The 18,132-nt window shown below is 44.6% G+C and overlaps 1 protein-coding gene across 12 annotated transcripts in view; it reads right to left on the bottom strand.

Moving 5' to 3' along the window:
* Positions 1-2,654: 2,654 nt before the first annotated feature.
* Positions 2,655-18,132, bottom strand: part of WNK2 (WNK lysine deficient protein kinase 2) — a 123,056-nt gene continuing 107,578 nt past the window's right edge. For 8 of the 12 annotated variants that reach the window (XM_039216433.1, XM_039216435.1, XM_039216437.1 and 5 more), the window contains 3 exons: positions 5,399-5,504; positions 3,958-4,049; positions 2,655-2,854 (listed from right to left, as the gene is read on the bottom strand). In XM_039216433.1, the coding sequence (XP_039072364.1) occupies positions 2,720-2,854; positions 3,958-4,049; positions 5,399-5,504 (333 nt within the window). In that variant the 3' untranslated portion in view covers positions 2,655-2,719. Of the gene's footprint in view, positions 2,855-3,401; positions 3,597-3,957; positions 4,050-5,398; positions 5,505-18,132 lie in introns of all 12 variants that reach the window. The other 4 variants (XR_005525327.1, XM_039216439.1, XR_005525328.1 and 1 more) reach the window with 4 other exon arrangements.

Here is an 18,132-nt window from a genome sequence, read left to right as displayed (position 1 = left end):
AATTAAGGTCCAATGTAGCCTTAAGGGTGGGGCTCTGATCTGATAGGATTATATCATCATTAAGAGAGCAGAATTTACTCACCCTCTTTACACATACACACCAGAGAAGCCACATGAGCACACAGTGAGAGGGCGGGCGTGTACATGGCAGGGGAACAGGCCTCAGGAGAAACCAGCCCTACCCTCACCAGATCTTAGACTCCAGCCTCCAGAACCACGGGTCACACGTGTTTGTTGTTTCAGCCACCTCACAGGGTGTTCTGTGATGGCAGCCCAAGACACGTTGTTTCCCAAAACCAACATACTAAATCAAGGCCGGCCTCCCAGACTAGAATATAGAATCGTTTATGACCTAGGACTGTGCTAGAATAGTGTAGTCGGGTTTGCCTGGAACCCTGGGGGATGCTTTCTTCTGTCTTTTTGAGTTTCCACAGGTCTAGAGCCAGCCAGCCCTTTAGTAAGATGCACGTTCAGAGCTTAAGCTCTTCAGTGTGGAGCAGATGCACAAAGTAGAGGCATACAGCCTGTGGCACAGGGGGTGGACTGGGGGCGCCCTCCAGGGCAGAATGAGAATGGCGAGCAGAGCCTGCAACTCTGGGCCTGGCCCCACGGGAAGAGCTCGAGTGAGCCCTGGCCATAGTGCCATCCCTGCCCTGGGGGAGCCTGGGCAGGGTCCTTTCCACTCCCATAAGTAGTGCTGAGCAGCCACAGCCGTGGGCTTCTGCCCAGAGGACAGTTTGGCTTTGGGCTACAGCTCTTCATTCTCGTTGACTGTTCTGGGACACATTTGAGAGGCTTGAAGCCAAGTGTGACAAGTGAGATGCACCCACAAAACACATCACGGGGTGTAGTAAGAGGCTCCCAGCAGTCTTGTGACCGGATCCAGTGGCCTGAAGACCTTGAGGGCCACCAGGGCCAGGAGGGGTCCTGGGCGTCTGGAGAATGGGGGGCCCTTGGGAGGGTGGGCAACAGCAGGGGCCACGTCTGCGGGAGGCCATCATAGGGATCTTAGATTCTAAGATGGGGGGGGGTTGGAGCTTACTCTGGGGGGTCCAGAGACCCGCCGGGCATGATGGGCCCTGCCAGGGTGGCAGCTTGCCCATCTCCATCACCAGCCCATCCCTCAGCCTGTGCCAATCAGCATGGCAATCGAGCTGCTTCTGGAGGGCAGCTCCCTCTGCAGGCAGAACCCCACTGCTCCCAGAGCGGGGGTAGAGCAGACACTGGCCGGGGTCGCCGATTAGGAAAAGTGGGTTAGCTCTCAGCTGCGGTGTGGCGTTCACAGTGTCGCATGCCAAAGTCTCCCTTGCCCCAGAACCATTCCGCACAGGAACAGAATCTGGGTGCTAACTACTCAGAAATTCTGAAAGAACACTTGGTCCTTCTAGATAGATCCTTGTATCCAGGGGTGTCAGGACTGCCTAGGAGACCCTGCTGGGTCTCCAGATGTCAGCCATCTGCCCTCACCGTTTTTACTGTTAGCACCTGTACTATTACTTGCTTAAAAGGAATGGTATCAATCAATCTGCTGCCTGGAAAGGTACTGTGCATTACTACTGCCAGTAGGAAACTAGCGACGGCCGCAGACTGGGACAAAACAAACACAGTGGAAACACAGGATGTCGTTCCATCTGGCTGCACATGTGCCTGCTCTGATCACAGAGGAGAGCGGGGAACTGAGGCCTCGGCCACATGCTGGGGTGGGGCGAGCTTGATGTTAGCAGTGGCACGCAGAGCTGGCGAAAGTTGGGGTGGACAGTCCCCATGAGTATCCCCAAACCATGCCTGCATGTCCTCTGCAAAGCCCGTGCTGCTTTGCTTTGCTTTCATCAACCAATTGGGACAGGAGTTGTGTCTCAGAGGCTGGCATTTTGTCGTGGTGAACATACATCACTGTGACCACCACAGCATCATGTGCAGTGTCCGGGCTCCAGCAGCGGCACGCTCCAGGTGCTCCTGCCCCGCACTAAACCACTGAAGGGAGCACCGAGTTGCAGCCCAAGATTAACAGAAACCGAGCTCCCAATTTCTGGTCCTGAGGAGTGGGACCCCTGAGTTGGGCTCTAGTTGAGCCCCCTCCCCCTGGTGGGCCTCCAGTTCCACCGCCGCGTGGTTCTCTGTGAGGCTGCTTGCAGGCTTCCCATCTGTCTTGCTGTCACAGACCCCCACCGCGGGGGTGCAGCCTTGCTGGCCAGGAGGCCTGTGCCTCCCCTCCGTGCACGTGGCTTGGATGCCCACCCTGTGCCTGGAGGAGGAGTGTCAAGCCTCCAAAGACACAGCAGGAGAGGCCCCCATGTCAGCAAAGTGAAAGGAGCTTTGTGCACCAAGGCCCAAACCTGGGCAGGCACCAGAGATGGGCACCGTCGCGTGGCCTCCCAGGGTCTGGTGCCACTTTGGGTGTGATGGGGAGGCTGCCTCTCTGCAAGGGGGGACCTTGTTACCTGTGTGGCCTGTCCTGCTGCTGTCCCAACCCAGGGACCCTGGGCTAACAGGTGCACTGCAAAGTGGCATGTAAACACACCAGGAGCCCCTCAGCCAAGGGCGTCCTAGACCTTGTCCTGCCACGTGGTCCCAGGAGATTCCCCAGCACCCCTCGCTCTCTCCCCACGGTCTCTGGCCACTGGACAGGAGAGAGCTTGAAAAACCAAAGTCCCTTTTCCCCCAAAATATTCTTTATTCTTGCATTACATTTGTGTTTCCAGTTGTGAATAAAAAATGCTTAGAAAGTGGTTACAAAACAGCGTGAACTGGACACGAGGTGCGAACTCGCCTTCTCCACGTGTGACGACACAGGGCCTGGCGTCGGGGTCGGGCTGGCCTGCCTGGGCTCAGTCGGGCTTCTCACTCTCAGAATCTAGAAAACAAAACCACCACAGCTGATTACAGGCCCAGCTCGGTCACACAAGGCCCTGGAATGTGGAACAGCGTTGCCAGCACAGTCCTACTCCTCAGAGAGCTGGTGGCCCTTGACCTTCACACTGTGCAGGCCCCAGGTGGCCTCTGCCATCTCTCCAGCTTCTGCATGGGGCGACTTCCCAGCACCTGCACATGTGCAACGTCAAGCTCCTTGGGCACAATGAGAGAAGCGGCAGCCTTGAGGTGCGCTGCTTCTGAAGAGGGGGTCCCCCCCCTCCCTCCAAGAGCGTGGGCGTGAAGCCTGACCACCTCTCAGCTGGCTGGGGCAAGAGGCACCGCAAACCTTGTGTGTGTACAGGGCACGTTCAGCACAGACCATGGAGTATGATGCCATCAAGGGTGGGTCTGCTGCAAACGGGCCCCCCAGCAAACCCACACCTGCTCCAGGGTTCACGTCATCTCCCAAGCCTCCAAGCCCAATGCTGATCCAGGAGTAAAGGAGTCCCCCTCCCCCCAGTTCTGTCCACGGGGTGAGTCATGCCAACCTGGCTTCGTGCAACTTCAGCCAATATGGACAGGGGTCAGGCACCATTTAGTTGATGAGACTTACATCCTCCATGGGGTGCAGCCCACTGCAAGTCTACATGCAGTTCAAGTCCAGAGTGGTTGAAAGCCGAGCAAACAGGCCGGGAGGCAGCAGAGCTGGGTCCTTATGTCCCAGGCCACACCTGGGGAGCACCCTGTGCAGAAGACGGGGGTCCTGCCTAACATCCCACTCTTGCCCCCTGACCCAGCTCATCCACCACACGTGGCTCCTGCTAGGAACACAGCACCCACCGTTCAATCCCCAGGCCCCTCACTGCCACCCCAACCTCCTGGGCGAGGTGTCCCGGGCAGGGGTGGAGCTGAGTGTTAGGCCGCGGCCAGAATAGCCTAGGAGGCTGGCCGGTTCAGCTTTTATGTGGGCAGGGAGTAAGGAAAAGATGTTGTTCCACACTGTTTTCAGGCAAAAATGTTTATTTTTCTCCTTCATATACACAATCTCTTGGGGATTCCGTGCCACTGACCATCCATGTACAAGGCCGGGACCCCAAATCTCACCTCTGGTGCAGCAGTGAAGAGGGGGGTGCACAGGAGAAAGGTAGCTTCCACCACCCCCAGGAACCAGGCGCATGAGATTCTCCACCAAGGGACTGAGGGGGCACGTTACAGAGAACAGAAATCTCTCACTACAGCATCGTGCCCTGCATAATCACCTAGAAAACTCAATTCTAACTGAATTGATGGAATAATACATTTACAATAATTTAGCCAGGTCTAGTGAGGTCCCAGAGTACAGCAGAACTATACAGTTTTCACAGCTAGGCAGCCCAAGGCAGCTACCTTCTGATGGGAAGTGGAAAAGATCTTGGCCATGAGGAGCAGGGACTGCAGCTCCCACCGGGGCTATCTGGTGCCCATCCGGGATGAGGCCCACTGAAATCTCCAGGAGGGGTACTCCCACCCCAGGCAGGGCAGCCTGCATGCGCACAGCAGAATGAGACCCAGGCCTCACTGGAAACGATGGGGGGAGGGCAGGCGGCAGGAGGGTCAGCAGAAACCCAGAGCTCGGGGGGCTATGCGGCCTCTCTGCAGGGTGGCTGGCCTGCCTGCGCCCCACAGGCTTTGCATCAGGGGGGCGTGCCTGCTCATCTAGCACTTAATGGAAGGTACTGCACAACCAAATGCTGCTGCTGCTCCTTACTAAGAGACCTAACTGCTGCCAGCAGCACACTGTACCAGTAACCACACGTCCCTGGGCCGCATGCAGAGCACTGCAGCTGCGGGGTGGGGGGGTGTCCGTCTGTGATCTGTGACCACAAAAGCCCAGAGAGGCCTCATTTACAACAGAAATCAAGCTTTAGCTTCAGATTTATAAACTGTATCTCTGCAATTTATAATGGGAAATAATGATATCAATGCACAAGCCAATTATAAAAATGAAATACACCTTTTCCAATGTACGATTTTTTTTAACATCTCTTTACGTCAGGAAACAGAAAAGCTGGAATTCAAGGCACTGTACTTCTGCAGGGAGATTACAATGTTCTAACCATCGATTCAAGTACAGGAAGTGGGTGCGAAGGTTGCAAGTGTAAACCATGGGAAGGAAGAAGGAACAGGGTCTGCAGCAGTAAAAGAAGCAAGCGTTGCTGCCCACACTGGCCCCTCACCAGGCACCCATGGGCAGGCGGGGCAGGACTCAGAGGCCAGGCCGTAACCTGGCTCCTCCAACTGTTCAGTTCAGCGCATTCCAGTGGACAAGCAGGAAGAGAGAGCTATGTGATTCGCAGTCTGGGACCGGGCGCACTGACCACAGGCGGCCGCAAGAACACAGGAAGTGCAGGCACGCCTGCTGCACCCAAGCCTAGCCCCCGGGCGGGTCTCTGGCTGCCCACCTGGGCTGCCCAGGGCCCCCAGGACACTGGAGCTGGGAGCAGGATTCCGTACTGGCCCAGAGGCTGCGCACAGGGTGGGGCTGGTAGGCCAGAAAGGGCAGTACCTGGCATGGGCAGGCCCGGGGTGGTTCCAGGAATGGCCGCGGTGGCTAGAGGGCTGGGCGCTGGGGCCAGACATGGTGTCCCCGCTGCTCCACGAGAGGCGTTCATCTACAAGACAAAGAGGAAGATACGTGTGGCTGCCAACAGCCGCCCCCCCCCCCAGGGGTCCCCACAGATTCTCTGTCCTCAGCAGAGAGCAGTCCCCAGGACCTACCATGGGATGCCTTCTAATGGCTGACACCAGAGTGACAGCATGGGGCCAGAGAGCCACCAAGTGCCTTCGCTTGCTCTTCGAGCTGCAGCCTGGCCACCCCTGTGGCCAAGCTGTCCACACAGAGCAGACCCTGTGGGGCCTGAGCCCTGCGGATGCAGTAGTGGGTGACGGCACACCCCCACCCGAAGGCCTCCTGCTTGGTCAGGACCTTTATGTAAAGACCACAGCCCAGGAGCCTGTGGCAGGCAGGCCCTCCGCTCTTCACAGCCCAGAGGAGAAGCAGCATGAGGAGGAGAAAGTGGAGATGGTTGGTGAGATGAGTGTGAGCAAGGAAAAAAAGAATACAGAAATCAGGTCGCAAAGAGAGTATAGCCTTCAACCGTCAAGGTGCACGCATAGCTAATAAAGCAGAACGATAGCACAGCCCCGTGGAGCTGGCCACAGAAATGTACAGCTTCTGTTCCGTCGGGTATCACTGCCCCTTGACCCCAATCACTCACTGAGGAAGAGCCCCGTGTGATGCTCTCCGCAGATGCAGGGAGAGCAGCTGAAGAGTTCCACACTCCTTCATGCAAAGCACTGTAGCCAAGGCTGGAGGCTGCCTCCTCCATCTGTGAGGACCTCTGTGGAATCTGCAGCCAAACCTCCACTGCTTTGAGATGTCAGAAGCACTCCCCCTGCAGCTCGCCCTCCTCCCAGTCTGCACTGTGTGGGAAGTCCCAAGCAAGGCAAGAAAAGGAATGGAGCCATAGACTGGAAAAGAAAGGAAACCATCCTCATTTGCAGAGGACAAGAATGTGCTTGGAGAAGACTCAAAAGCCTGTACAAACGGATTTCTAGAACTAACAAGCAAATGTAACAAGATGGCAGACTACAAGGTACTGAATTCTGTATACTAGCAATGAACAACTGGAAAGTGAAGTTTAAGAATACAGTTTATATCCACATTCGAAAACATCAGTTACACAGGAATACATTTAATGAAAGATGTGTAACATCTACAAAACTTTGTAGAGAGATAATAAGAGACAGTGACACAGATCCCATGTTCACAGGAACACTTAGTTCTGTTAATATGTCAGATTTCACCCAGTTGATCAACAGACCCTATACAATCTCAGTCAAAATCCCAGCAAGCTATTTTATAGAAACAGGCCACTTCTAAAATGTGTATGAGAGTATTAAGCACCTAGAGAAATCAAATTCTTAAAGAAGACTGACGTTGGAGGTTGTACCATACTAGACAGTAAATTGGAGGTTGTACCATACTAGACAGTAAACTTACTATCATAAGGATGAAAGAATGGCTCAGTGGGACAAACCCGTGAGTTCAAAAATGGATCTACACATACATGACCACCTGACCAACGTCTGTGCGATTCAGTGTGGAAAGGAAGGTGCTACCACAACCAGATATGCACACAAGGGAAAAACAAAAAACTTGGTCTCAGTGCAGCAGCTAAAACTGAAGTTTCTAGGAAAAAACACAGGAACATAAGAGACTATCTGGATTTGAAAGAGGCAAAGATTCCTTATATAAACAAACATAAATCATTGTATAAACTGGACCACAATGATATTGAAACTTTTGCCATTTCGCGTTCACCATTAAAACGATGAAAAAATAAGCCACAGACTGGTAGACTGTATCCATAGTATATAATGAACTCACTAATCAATAATCAATAGAGAATTCAACTTTTCAAAAGATCTCGGACCAGGTACTTTACAAAAGATGGCCAATAAGAATGTGAAAAGGATCTCAAAAACAAATGAAAACAATATAAGAAACCAACTTCTGGGCCTCTGATTCTTTTTACAGATAAATTTTAAAAAACAACCTTCCACACACCTTAAAAAGCCAAAAGACAAGGCAATATAAAAGGAAGACTATGTGAAACAGAAACTGTAAAATACTAGTTGAAGGACAAGGTTGAGAATTTTGACAGAAAGCTGGAAATTTATAAAAAAAAAATCCAGCAGACTTCCGGGAAGATGTTGGAGTAGGAGGATCCTAAGCTCACTTCATCCCAGGTTATACCTACATAACATCCACATGAGTATAAATAACCCAGAAAGTGACTCGGAGCCTGGCAGAACAGACTCCACAGCAAAATACAGAGAAGAGGTCACACTGAAGCAGGCAGTAAGGGTGGGGACATGGTCAAGATCCAAACAGACTCTCAGGACTGTGCAGGAGAGAGGGGGTGCCTCAGACCTGCCGAGAGCAGAGGAAAAGACCCTCACCACAGGCACAGAGAACCCACATTAAAGTCAGAGGGGCAGAATTACACCAGTGCTTCAAATCAGCAGGGCAGCACACCTGGGAATTCAAAAATGGCCAGCTCATCTCTGGGAAAACCTGGAGGGTGAGAGGAAACTGACCCCTACTCTTAGCACAATGAACAGCCTTCCTGAGATACAGCGTAGAAGCAGTGGTCTGCAAAACGCCTGAGTTCTAGATTTACTTACTAATCTCACAGCATGTACTGGAGGGGCGGAGACATTTGGGAGACTTTCCCAAGAACAGAAGAGCTGGTGGGTGCTGTTTCCTCCCCACCCTCCAGCCTAGATAACAGACACCTCTGGAAACCAGTGTAGCATGAACATGCTCCACCTGGGTTGCTGATAGAATGCCCCACCCCTTCACTCTTCTGCACATAACCTACCTCTGACCGGGCCACCCTCTGTGCCTCTGATCCCCTCCTACAGCTGACCTGCACAAACCCTCCTAACACCACACACCCCACCCCACCCTCATCCCCAAGTCCTCCCACAGACCTGCCCCTCCAGTATACACTTGGCTGGAGCTGATCCATAGCAGTGCTATATGAGTCTGGCAGTGTGCAGGCAGACCTGATGGGCCAGCACCACTCCAAAGTGACTCCTGCCGAGGGAGAGGGGATGCTCACCACATACAGCAGTCCCACCTGTGGTCCCAGCAGTGGGCTAAGGGCAGACATCTGGTCTGACTGCAGTCCCTCTCACCAACAAAAGCTTCCCAGGAAACAACACAGGGGAACTACCCTGCAGTTTGGTGCTACTGCATTTCTGACAGATGCCTGGTCTGATGCATTTCAAGCCCAAGGCTGCTCTGGACTGGCCCACTGACAATACAGGGTATGGTTACCATACCCTGCCCCCAACAGGCAAAGAACCATTGCAGACTATTGGTCTGAAGGAAAAAGCGGCTTAGCCACAACAGTAGGGTGCACACAGCACACATAGGAGACACCCCTGCAGCTCCAGGTTCTGGAGAACAGGGAACACTGCACTACAGAACCCTCTTCTTCATAAGGGCCACTACCTTAAGGAGCAGGAGATGTAGCTGACTTTCCTAACACAGAGAAGCAGAAACAGAGAGACAAGATAAAAAGACAAAGGAATATGTCCCAAATGAAAGAACAGGACAGAATTATAGGAAGAGAGCTAACTAAAGTGGTTATAAGTAATATGCCTCATAGAGAATGTAAAGTAATGATCAAAGAGGTACTCACTGCACTTGAGAAAAGAGTGGAAGATCTCAGTGAGACCCTCAACAAAGACAAACCTAAAAAAGAACAGAGATGAAGAACTCAGTCACTGAAATTAAAAATACACTGGAGGGATAAATAGTAGGTTAGAGGAAACAGAAGAACAGATCAGTGACCTGGAGGACAGAGGAATAGAAAACAATCTTGCTGAAAAACTGGAGAGAGAAAAAAAAAAAACAATAAAAAATGAAAATAAACAAAGGGAACTCAGCAAACCATCAAGTGCACCATCAAGTGCACCATCAAGTGCAATAATATTCACATTATAGGGATCTCATAAGAAGAAAAGAGAAAAAGGGGCAGAAAATCTATCTGAAGAAATAATCCCTGAAAATGCCTCAAATCTGGGAAAGGAAAAAGAAACCTAGATCCAGGAGGCACAGAGAGCCCTCAACAAAATCAACCCAAGTAGGTCCACATCAAACATAAAACTCAAATGGCAAAAAGTAGTGATAAAGAGAATTTATAAAGTAGCAAGAAAAAAGAAAATGGTTACATACAAAGGAAACTCCATAAGGCTATCAGCTAGGTTTTCAACAGAAACTTTGAAGGCCAGAAGGGAATGGCATGATATAGTTAACATGCTAAAGGAAAACAAAAACATGCAACCAAGAATACTCTACCCAGGAAGAACAGAAGGAGAGATAAAGAGTTTCCCAGACAAACAAAAGTAAAAAAAAAAAAAAATCATGACCATTAAACCGTCCCTACAAGAAATATTAAAGGGGATTCTTTGGGTGGAAAGGAAAAACCATAAATAGGAGGAAGAAAAGTAGGAAGCACAAAACCAGTAAACTTAAATATATCTGTAAAAGTCAGTCAAGGGATTAAAAAAAAAAAAAAGTAAAGTATGACACCACATACCTAAAATGGGGGAGGGGGAGGAGTAAAGAATCAGTTCACACTTAAGTGACCATCAGTAATACAGACTGCCCTATGCAGATGTTATAAATAAACTTAATGGTAGCCAAAAAACAAAGAGAAAGGAATCTAAGCCCTATCACTAAAGAAAGCCAGTAAACTGTGAGAGAAGACAGCAAGAAAGCAACAGAGAATAACTACAAAACAACTATAAAACAAGTAACAAAATGGCAGTAAGTAGATACCTACCACTAATTAATTTGAATATAAATGGACTAAACACTCCAATCAAAAGACATAAGGTAATAGAATGGATAAAAATACCAGACCCATCTATATGCTGCCTACAAAGGACTCATTTCATACCTAAAGACACCTGCAGATTAAGCATTATCATGCAAATGCATGTCAAAAGAAAACTGCGGTAGTCTTGTTGGTAGAATACTTCTATCCAACAAAATATACTTTAAAACAGTGACAGTGACAAGAGACAAAGAAGGACATATACTCATAAAGAGAGCAATCCAACAAGAAGCTGTAACAATTATATATATTTATGCACACAGCATGGGAGCACCCAAATATATAAACAGCTAATAACAAACAAAGGAAGTAATCAATAGTAATACAATAATAGTTATAGGACTTTAATATCCTACTAACATCAGTGGAGAGATCATCCAAAGAGAATATAAAAGGAATCAGTGGTTTTGAAATGGTACGTTGGACCGGATGGATCTAAAAGATAAATTCACAATACACATTCTATACAAGTGCACATAGGACATTCTCCAGAATAGATTACATATTAGACCACAAAATAAGGCTCAACAAATTCAGAAAGACTGAACTTATGTTATGCATCTATTTTGACTACAATGCTATGAAAGCAGAAATCCAGCAGCAGAGAAAAACTTGGAAAGAACACAAATACACAGACACTAAATAGCATGCTACTAAACAAAGAATGGGTCAACCAAGAAATTAAAGGAGAAATTAAAAAATACATGGAGACAAATGAAAACACAACAGTCCAAAATCTTTGGGATGCAGCCAAAGCTGTTCTAAGAGAGAAGTTTATGGCAATATAGGCCTATCTCAGGAAGCAAGAAAAATCTCAAGCTATCTAACCTACATTGAAAGGAGCTAGCAAAAGAACAAATAAAATTCAAAAACAGTAGAAGGAAATAATAAAAATTAGAGCAGAAATAAACGAAATAGAAATTTAAAAAACTAAAACAAACCAACAGCAAATCGATCAATAAAGCCAGGAAATGGTTCCTTGAAAAGATCAACAAATCCATAAACCTGTAGCCAGACTCCTCAAAAGAGACAGGGCAGGGAGAGAAAGTAGGAGAGGACTCAAAATCAGAAATGAAAGAGGAGAAATAACCAACACCACAGAAATAAAAAGGTTATAAAACAATACTATGAAAGAGTATATGACAACAAATTAGACAACCTAGAAGAAATGGATAAATTCCTAGGAAAATACAGGAAATTTGAACAGACTGATCACCAACAATGAAGTCACATCAATAATCAAAAAAACTCCCAACAAACAGAAGTCCAGGACCAGATAGCTTCACAGGTCAAATTTACCAAACATTTAAAGAAGAGTTAATACCCTGTTTTCAAAATTATCCAAAAAACAGAAGAGGAAGGAAAACTTCCAAAGTCATTCTACAAGGCCTCTACAAGCATTATTACCCTGATACCAAAACCAGATAAAGACATCACAAACAGAACTACAGGACAGTATCTCTTAACAACATGCAAAATTCCCATCAAATACTAGCAGTATGAATCCAAGAAAAATTAAGAAATTATGCACTACAATCAAGTGCGATTTATTCTTGGGTTGCCAGGGTGGTTCAGTATTCAGAAATCAATCAACATGATACATCACATCTACAAGAGACAGCACAAAAACCATATGATAATTTCAACGGATGCAGAAAAAGCATGATGAAACTCAGCATCTATTCATGAAACAAACTGTCAACAAAGTGGGTTTGGAGCTAACATACCTTAAGATCATAAAGGCCATATATGGAAAAACCCACACCTAACATCATATTCAATGGGGAAAGACTGAGAACTTTCCCCTAAGATCAGGAACAAGACAAGGATGTCCACTCTTACCACTTTTATTCAATGTTGTACTGGAGGTTTTAGCTACAGTCATCAGACACGGAAGATGACATGATAATCTATACAGAAAACTGTAAAGATTTCACCAAAAAACCGAACTGATAAACTGTTTAAGTCAAGTCGCAGGATACAAAATCAATATACATAAATCCGCTGCATTTCCATACACTAATAAGAAGTAGCAGAAAGAAATTTAAAAAACAGTCCCATTTATGACTGCACCAAAAAGAATGAAACACCTAGGGAAAAACTAAACCAAGGAGGTGAAAGACCTGTACTCTGAGAACTATAATAGTGACGAAAGAAACTGAAGATGGCACAAATGGAAAGATATTCCATGTTCATGGACTGGGAGAACAGGTATCTTTAAAATGTTCATAGTACCCAAAGCAATCTACACATTTAATGCAACCCTTATGAGAACACCAACAGCATTCTTCACAAAACTAGGACACGTAATTCTATTGTATGGAACCACAAAAGACCCCAAATGGCCAAAGCTATCTTGAAAAGAACAAAACTGGTGATAGCACGATTCCAGATTTCCAAGGTACACTACAAAGCTGTAGCAATCAAAGCGATATTGTACTGGCACAAAAGTATTCACATAGGTCAATGGAACAGAAGAGAAAGCTCAGAAATAAGCCCACGATTATATAATCAATCTTTGAAAAAGGTGGCAAGAATATGCAATGGGGAAAAAGGTAATCTCTTCAAGAAATGGTGTTGGGAATGCTGGACAGCTACCTGCAAAAGAAAGAATCTGGACCACCTTCTCATATCATACACAAAAATCACTCAAAATGGATGAAAGACCTAAATGTGAGACCTGAAACTATAAAAATCCTAGAAGAGAACACAGGCAGTAATGTCTCTTGAGACTGGCTGGAGCAACATTTTTCTGGATAATGTCTCCCGAGGCAAGGGAAACAAAAAGCAAGATAATAAAAAGCTTCCTGACAACAAAGGAAAAAGTCAACATAACTAAAAGGCAACCTAGTAATGGGAGGAGATATTTGCAAGTGACATATCTGATAATGGGTTAGTATCCAAAATATAAAAAGAAGTTACACAACACCAAAAAAAATTAATTAAAAATCAGCAGAATATGTGAACAGACGTTTCTCCAAAGAACACAACAGATGGCCAGTGGACACATAAAAAGATGTTTAACATCACTAATCATTAGGAAGATGCAAATCAAAACCACAATGAGATATCACCTCACATGTGTCAGAATGACTAAAATCAAAAACACAAGAAACAAGTTTTGGCAAGGATGTGGAGAAAAAGGAACCCTCATGCAGTGTTGGTGGAAATGCAAACTGCTGCAGCCACTATGGCAACAGCATGGAAATTCCTTAAAAATTTAAAAATAGAATTTCCCTACATTCCAAAGATTACCCAAAGAATATGAAAACTAGTTCAAAAATATATATGATATGCACATGCTATTTATTGCAGCATCATTTAAAATAGACAAACTGTGGAAGCATCCCAAGCGTACACTGATAGATGAATGGATAAAGACTATGCAGTATATGTATGTATGTATGTGTGTGTGTGTATATATATATATATATATACACACACACAATGGAATATTAATCAGCCTGAAAAAGAATGAAATCTTGCCTTTTTCAACAAAGTGGATGGGCCAGATAGGGTATAATGCTAAAAGTCAGAGAAAGACAAATCCCATATGATTTAACTCCTATATGGAATTTAAAAAACAAAAGAATAAAAGACAAAAAGCCAGACTCTTGACTATGGAGGACTGGTTACTAAAGTGGAGGTAGTTGGGGGGGATGGGTGATATAGGTGAGGGGATTAAGAGTACATTTATAATGAGCATTAAGAAATATATAGAATTGGTGAATCACTGTACAGTACCCCTGAAGCTAATAATGTATGTTAACTACACTGTAATGTTTAAAAAGAGTACAGCAGATGTGGATGGTGATTTTCAACTTAAAAATAATAAACTTAAAACTCAATGAGTAAGATTAAAAGCAGTATAGACAGAAAAATCTAGTGAAATAAAAGATCTGAAGAAGGGGTACCTGGGTGGCTCAGTTGGTTAAGCATCTGACTTAATTCCGGCTCAGGTTATCATCTCATAGTTCATGATATCGAGCCCTACATTTGGCTCTCTGCTGTCATTGCAGAGCCCACTTCTGATCCTCTCTGTCCCTCCCCTGTTCGTCCTCTCTCTCAAAAATAAACAAACATTAAAACAACAACATGTAAGAGCCCAAGGATAGAATGAAAGATCTCATATATGGACAGGAATATCAGAATAAGGAAGGAGAGTGGGTCAACAGTATGGGAAGATATAATGGCAGAAAAATATCCACATTTGATCGAGAAGTAAAACTGTGGGGTCAAAGAGCCCTCTGAAGCAGAATAAAAATGTATATTCTTAGGTATCTCAAAATAAATATTCTAATTAAATGAAACTATTATAAGCCAGGAAAAGAATTATCTTCAAAGTAACTACAGACTGGCAGCTCATTTCCAAGAACAACAGGAAGCCACATAATAGCACAATGAAAATGTCACAATGCTCAGAAAATTGTCCTATACCCACTGTATAAGAAATGTATTATGAGACTGAAAGTCTATACAGAATTGAAAAAAAACATGTTAGGAGGACAATAAAAGCTATTAAAGTGTTTTCTGTCCTTTGCATTGTCTGAGAATTTGGTGAGAAAACTAAACATAATTTAAAGATGTATGCTAAAGTATTTAGAATAATCATTAAGTGAACAGGAAGAGAGAGTAAAATTTCCCAGCTAACTGTGGGAGGAAAAAAGAATAAGAAAATATATCTAACAAATTCAAAAGAACACAAAGAGAGGAAAAAGAACATGAAACACATAGGACACATAGAAAACATATAAGATGATGGATTTAAGCTAAAACATAACAGTTGGCCCTGAAAACATGGTTTTGAATGGTGTAAGTCTATTTATAAACGGAGTTTTTATAGTGCACCACTATAAATGTATTTATTAATACATTATTATTAATATTTTTTTTCTAGCTTAGTTTATTATAAGAATACAATGTATAATACAATATATAAAATATGTGTTAACCAACTGTTTACCTTTAATCAGTAAGGCTTCTGGTGAACAATAAGCTATCAGCTAAGTTTTGGGGAATCGGAAGTTATATGTAGACTTTTGACTGAGCAAGGTTGTCTGCTCCCTTAACTCCTAAATTGTTCAGGCGTCTGTATCTGCAATTACATTAAATGTAAATGTTCAAGGTTTTAAAACAGAATTACATGCTGTTTACAAGAGAAACATCTGAAACAAGGATACAGAAATAAAGGATTGGAAACCATACCATGTACACAGTAATGCCAACACAAGCTAGTGTAGGTACAGCAACTTCAGACAAACTAGATTTAAAGGCAAAAATCACAATAGAGATACTTTATATTAAAAGTTCAACTCATAAGGAAACCAGTAAGTCGAAATATGAACATACCTGATAACCTGCCCTCAAAATGTATACAAGAGAACTACAGTAAGAAATATACAAGTCCACACCATAGTGGGACATTTTTTAAATTCCTCTTTCAATGACTGAAAGAATATTCAAAAACACACAAAACTCATTAAGAATGATATAAGCAAAATGAAGGAGTAGGCAGCTTCAAACTTCCATGCCTCCACGGAAGCAGTGAAAAGACCACCAGAAACCATCAAAACTAACTTTATTGGAACTCCGGAAAACAGTTAAAGGTTTATGGCAATGAAATGGAAGTAAAAGACAAATCAAGAAAAAACCAAATATTTAGAAGTAGGAAAGCACTGTGGTGTTTTTACTAGCCCCTGCCACTCCCTCTTCTTATCTTTACAACTGTCTTAAAGAGGGCAGCTTGTGTTCCTAGTGTGGGGACCTGGCCCTGGGTTCTGGAGGGAGCAGAAATCTCACTCACTATTTGTCGTGTATGTCTATTCTAACCTGTATAAAGGCCACATGAAGGACTGACACAAGATACACATATCTGTATATATTTGGAATTCTCTAAGGGTACAAAGTGGCAGGTATTGCTCAAAAACATTGTAAGGCAACTTAAAAATCTGCAGTTGCTGACGAATGGATCAAGAAGATGCGGTTTATCTATACAATGGAATACCTCATGGCAATGAGAAACAATGAAATCTGGCCTGTGTAGCAACATGGATGGACCTTGAGGGTGTTATGCTGAGCGAAATAAGTCAGGCAGAGAAGGACAAATACCATATGTTTGCACGTATAGGATTAGGAGGAACTTAACGGAGAACCATAGGGGAGGATAAGGGGGAAAATAGTGGGGGAGAGGGAGGGAGGCAAATCATGAGAGATTCTTGAATGCTGAGAACAAACTGAGGGCTGATGGGGGCGGGGGAGAGGGGAAGGGAGGTGATGGGAATGGAGGAAGGCACTTGTGGGGATGAGCACTGGGTGTTAATATGGAAACCAACTTGACAATAAACTATTAAAACAAAAGAAAAATGAAAAACTCTAAAAATAAATATATAAACAAGTAAAAAAAAATCTGCAGTTGCTTGGGGCCAAAGATTACAATCAAGATACACATAGATTGCCTAAAAGCCTGAGTAGAAAAGCATAGGGGAGAGTTTCTTTGGGAAATGAGGACACTGAAAAGTATGTGTACTGAGGAATTTAGAAAGCCATGTGCAAGCCCAAGGCAGAATATACTGTCTTCTCTGTCTCTCTCTCTCACACACACACACACACACACACACACACACACACCAGAAAACCCTAAGCTTTCACCACTAGTCAATGGAAGCAAAAGTGAAGGCATAGGCAAACTATAAATGGCCTGGTTAAGTGTGGAAGGAGTTCTCCTAGCCATGAGCCAATCTGTTAAAGACTGGGAGAGGGGTTTAAGCTCCTGATATTCAAGGAAATCTGAAGCTAATATAACCTAAGCCTTCAACAAACAAAACTAGCAAATACTGGAAAAGAGGAGAATCTAATTTCCAGAGTCAGTAATTATAATATGCAAATACTCAGTTTGCAATGAGAAATCACAGATCATACAGAGAAACAGAAAAATACAGCCCATTAAAAAGAAAAAACTAAAAGAAATTGTCCTTGAGAAAGGCTAGATACTAAAGACTTTCAATTGGATATTTTAACTATGTTCAAAGAGGGGTGCCTGGGTGGCTCAGTCGGTTAAATGTCCAACTCTTGATTTCAGTTCAGGTCATGATCTCATGATTCAGGAGTTCAAGCCCCACACTGGGCTCTGCAATGACAGCACAGAGCCTGCTTGGGATTCTCTCTCTCTGCCTCTGTCTCTGTCTTTCTCCCCTGTCTCTCTCAAAATAAATAAGCAAACTTAAAAATACGCTCAAAGATCTAAAGGAAACCATGGACAAACTGAAATAAGGAAAATCAGGCAGAACCATCATGAGAATATCAGTAAAAAGACAAACTATAAAAGGAACCAAATAGAAATATCAGAACTGAAAAATATAACAAATTTAAAAATCCACTAGAGAGGCTCAACAGCAGACTTGAGCAGCAAATAAAGAATCAGCAAACTTGAGATCATATAATTGGAATTATCCAGTGTGAGGACCAGAAGAAAAAAAAAAAGAGGAATGAAGGAACATACAGAGAGCCTGAAGGATCTGTGGGATACTGTTAAACTGGCCAATGTACACATTATGGGAGTCTCAAGAGAAGAGAGAGAGGGCAGAAAGAAATACCTGACGTACAGAAAAGAGAAGACTGTCAGCCAATAATTCTATATTCAACAGAATGATTCTTCAATATTCTAGTTCTGACACCAGCTACAGGATGGATGAACCTTGAGGACATCATGCTGCGTGAAATAAGCCAGACCAAAAAAACAAGTAATGGAGGATTCCACTTATATAGGGACCAATAGGAGTCAAATCGGTAGAGACAGAAAGTAGAGGGGTGATTCCAGAGACTGAGG

This window comes from Hyaena hyaena, unplaced genomic scaffold (assembly GCF_003009895.1).
Source record: "Hyaena hyaena isolate Hyena2069 unplaced genomic scaffold, ASM300989v1 scaffold_634, whole genome shotgun sequence".
Taxonomy (NCBI): domain Eukaryota; kingdom Metazoa; phylum Chordata; class Mammalia; order Carnivora; family Hyaenidae; genus Hyaena; species Hyaena hyaena.
Note: the sequence above shows the minus strand (reverse complement) of the source record. Positions and strands in the feature narration are given on the sequence as shown.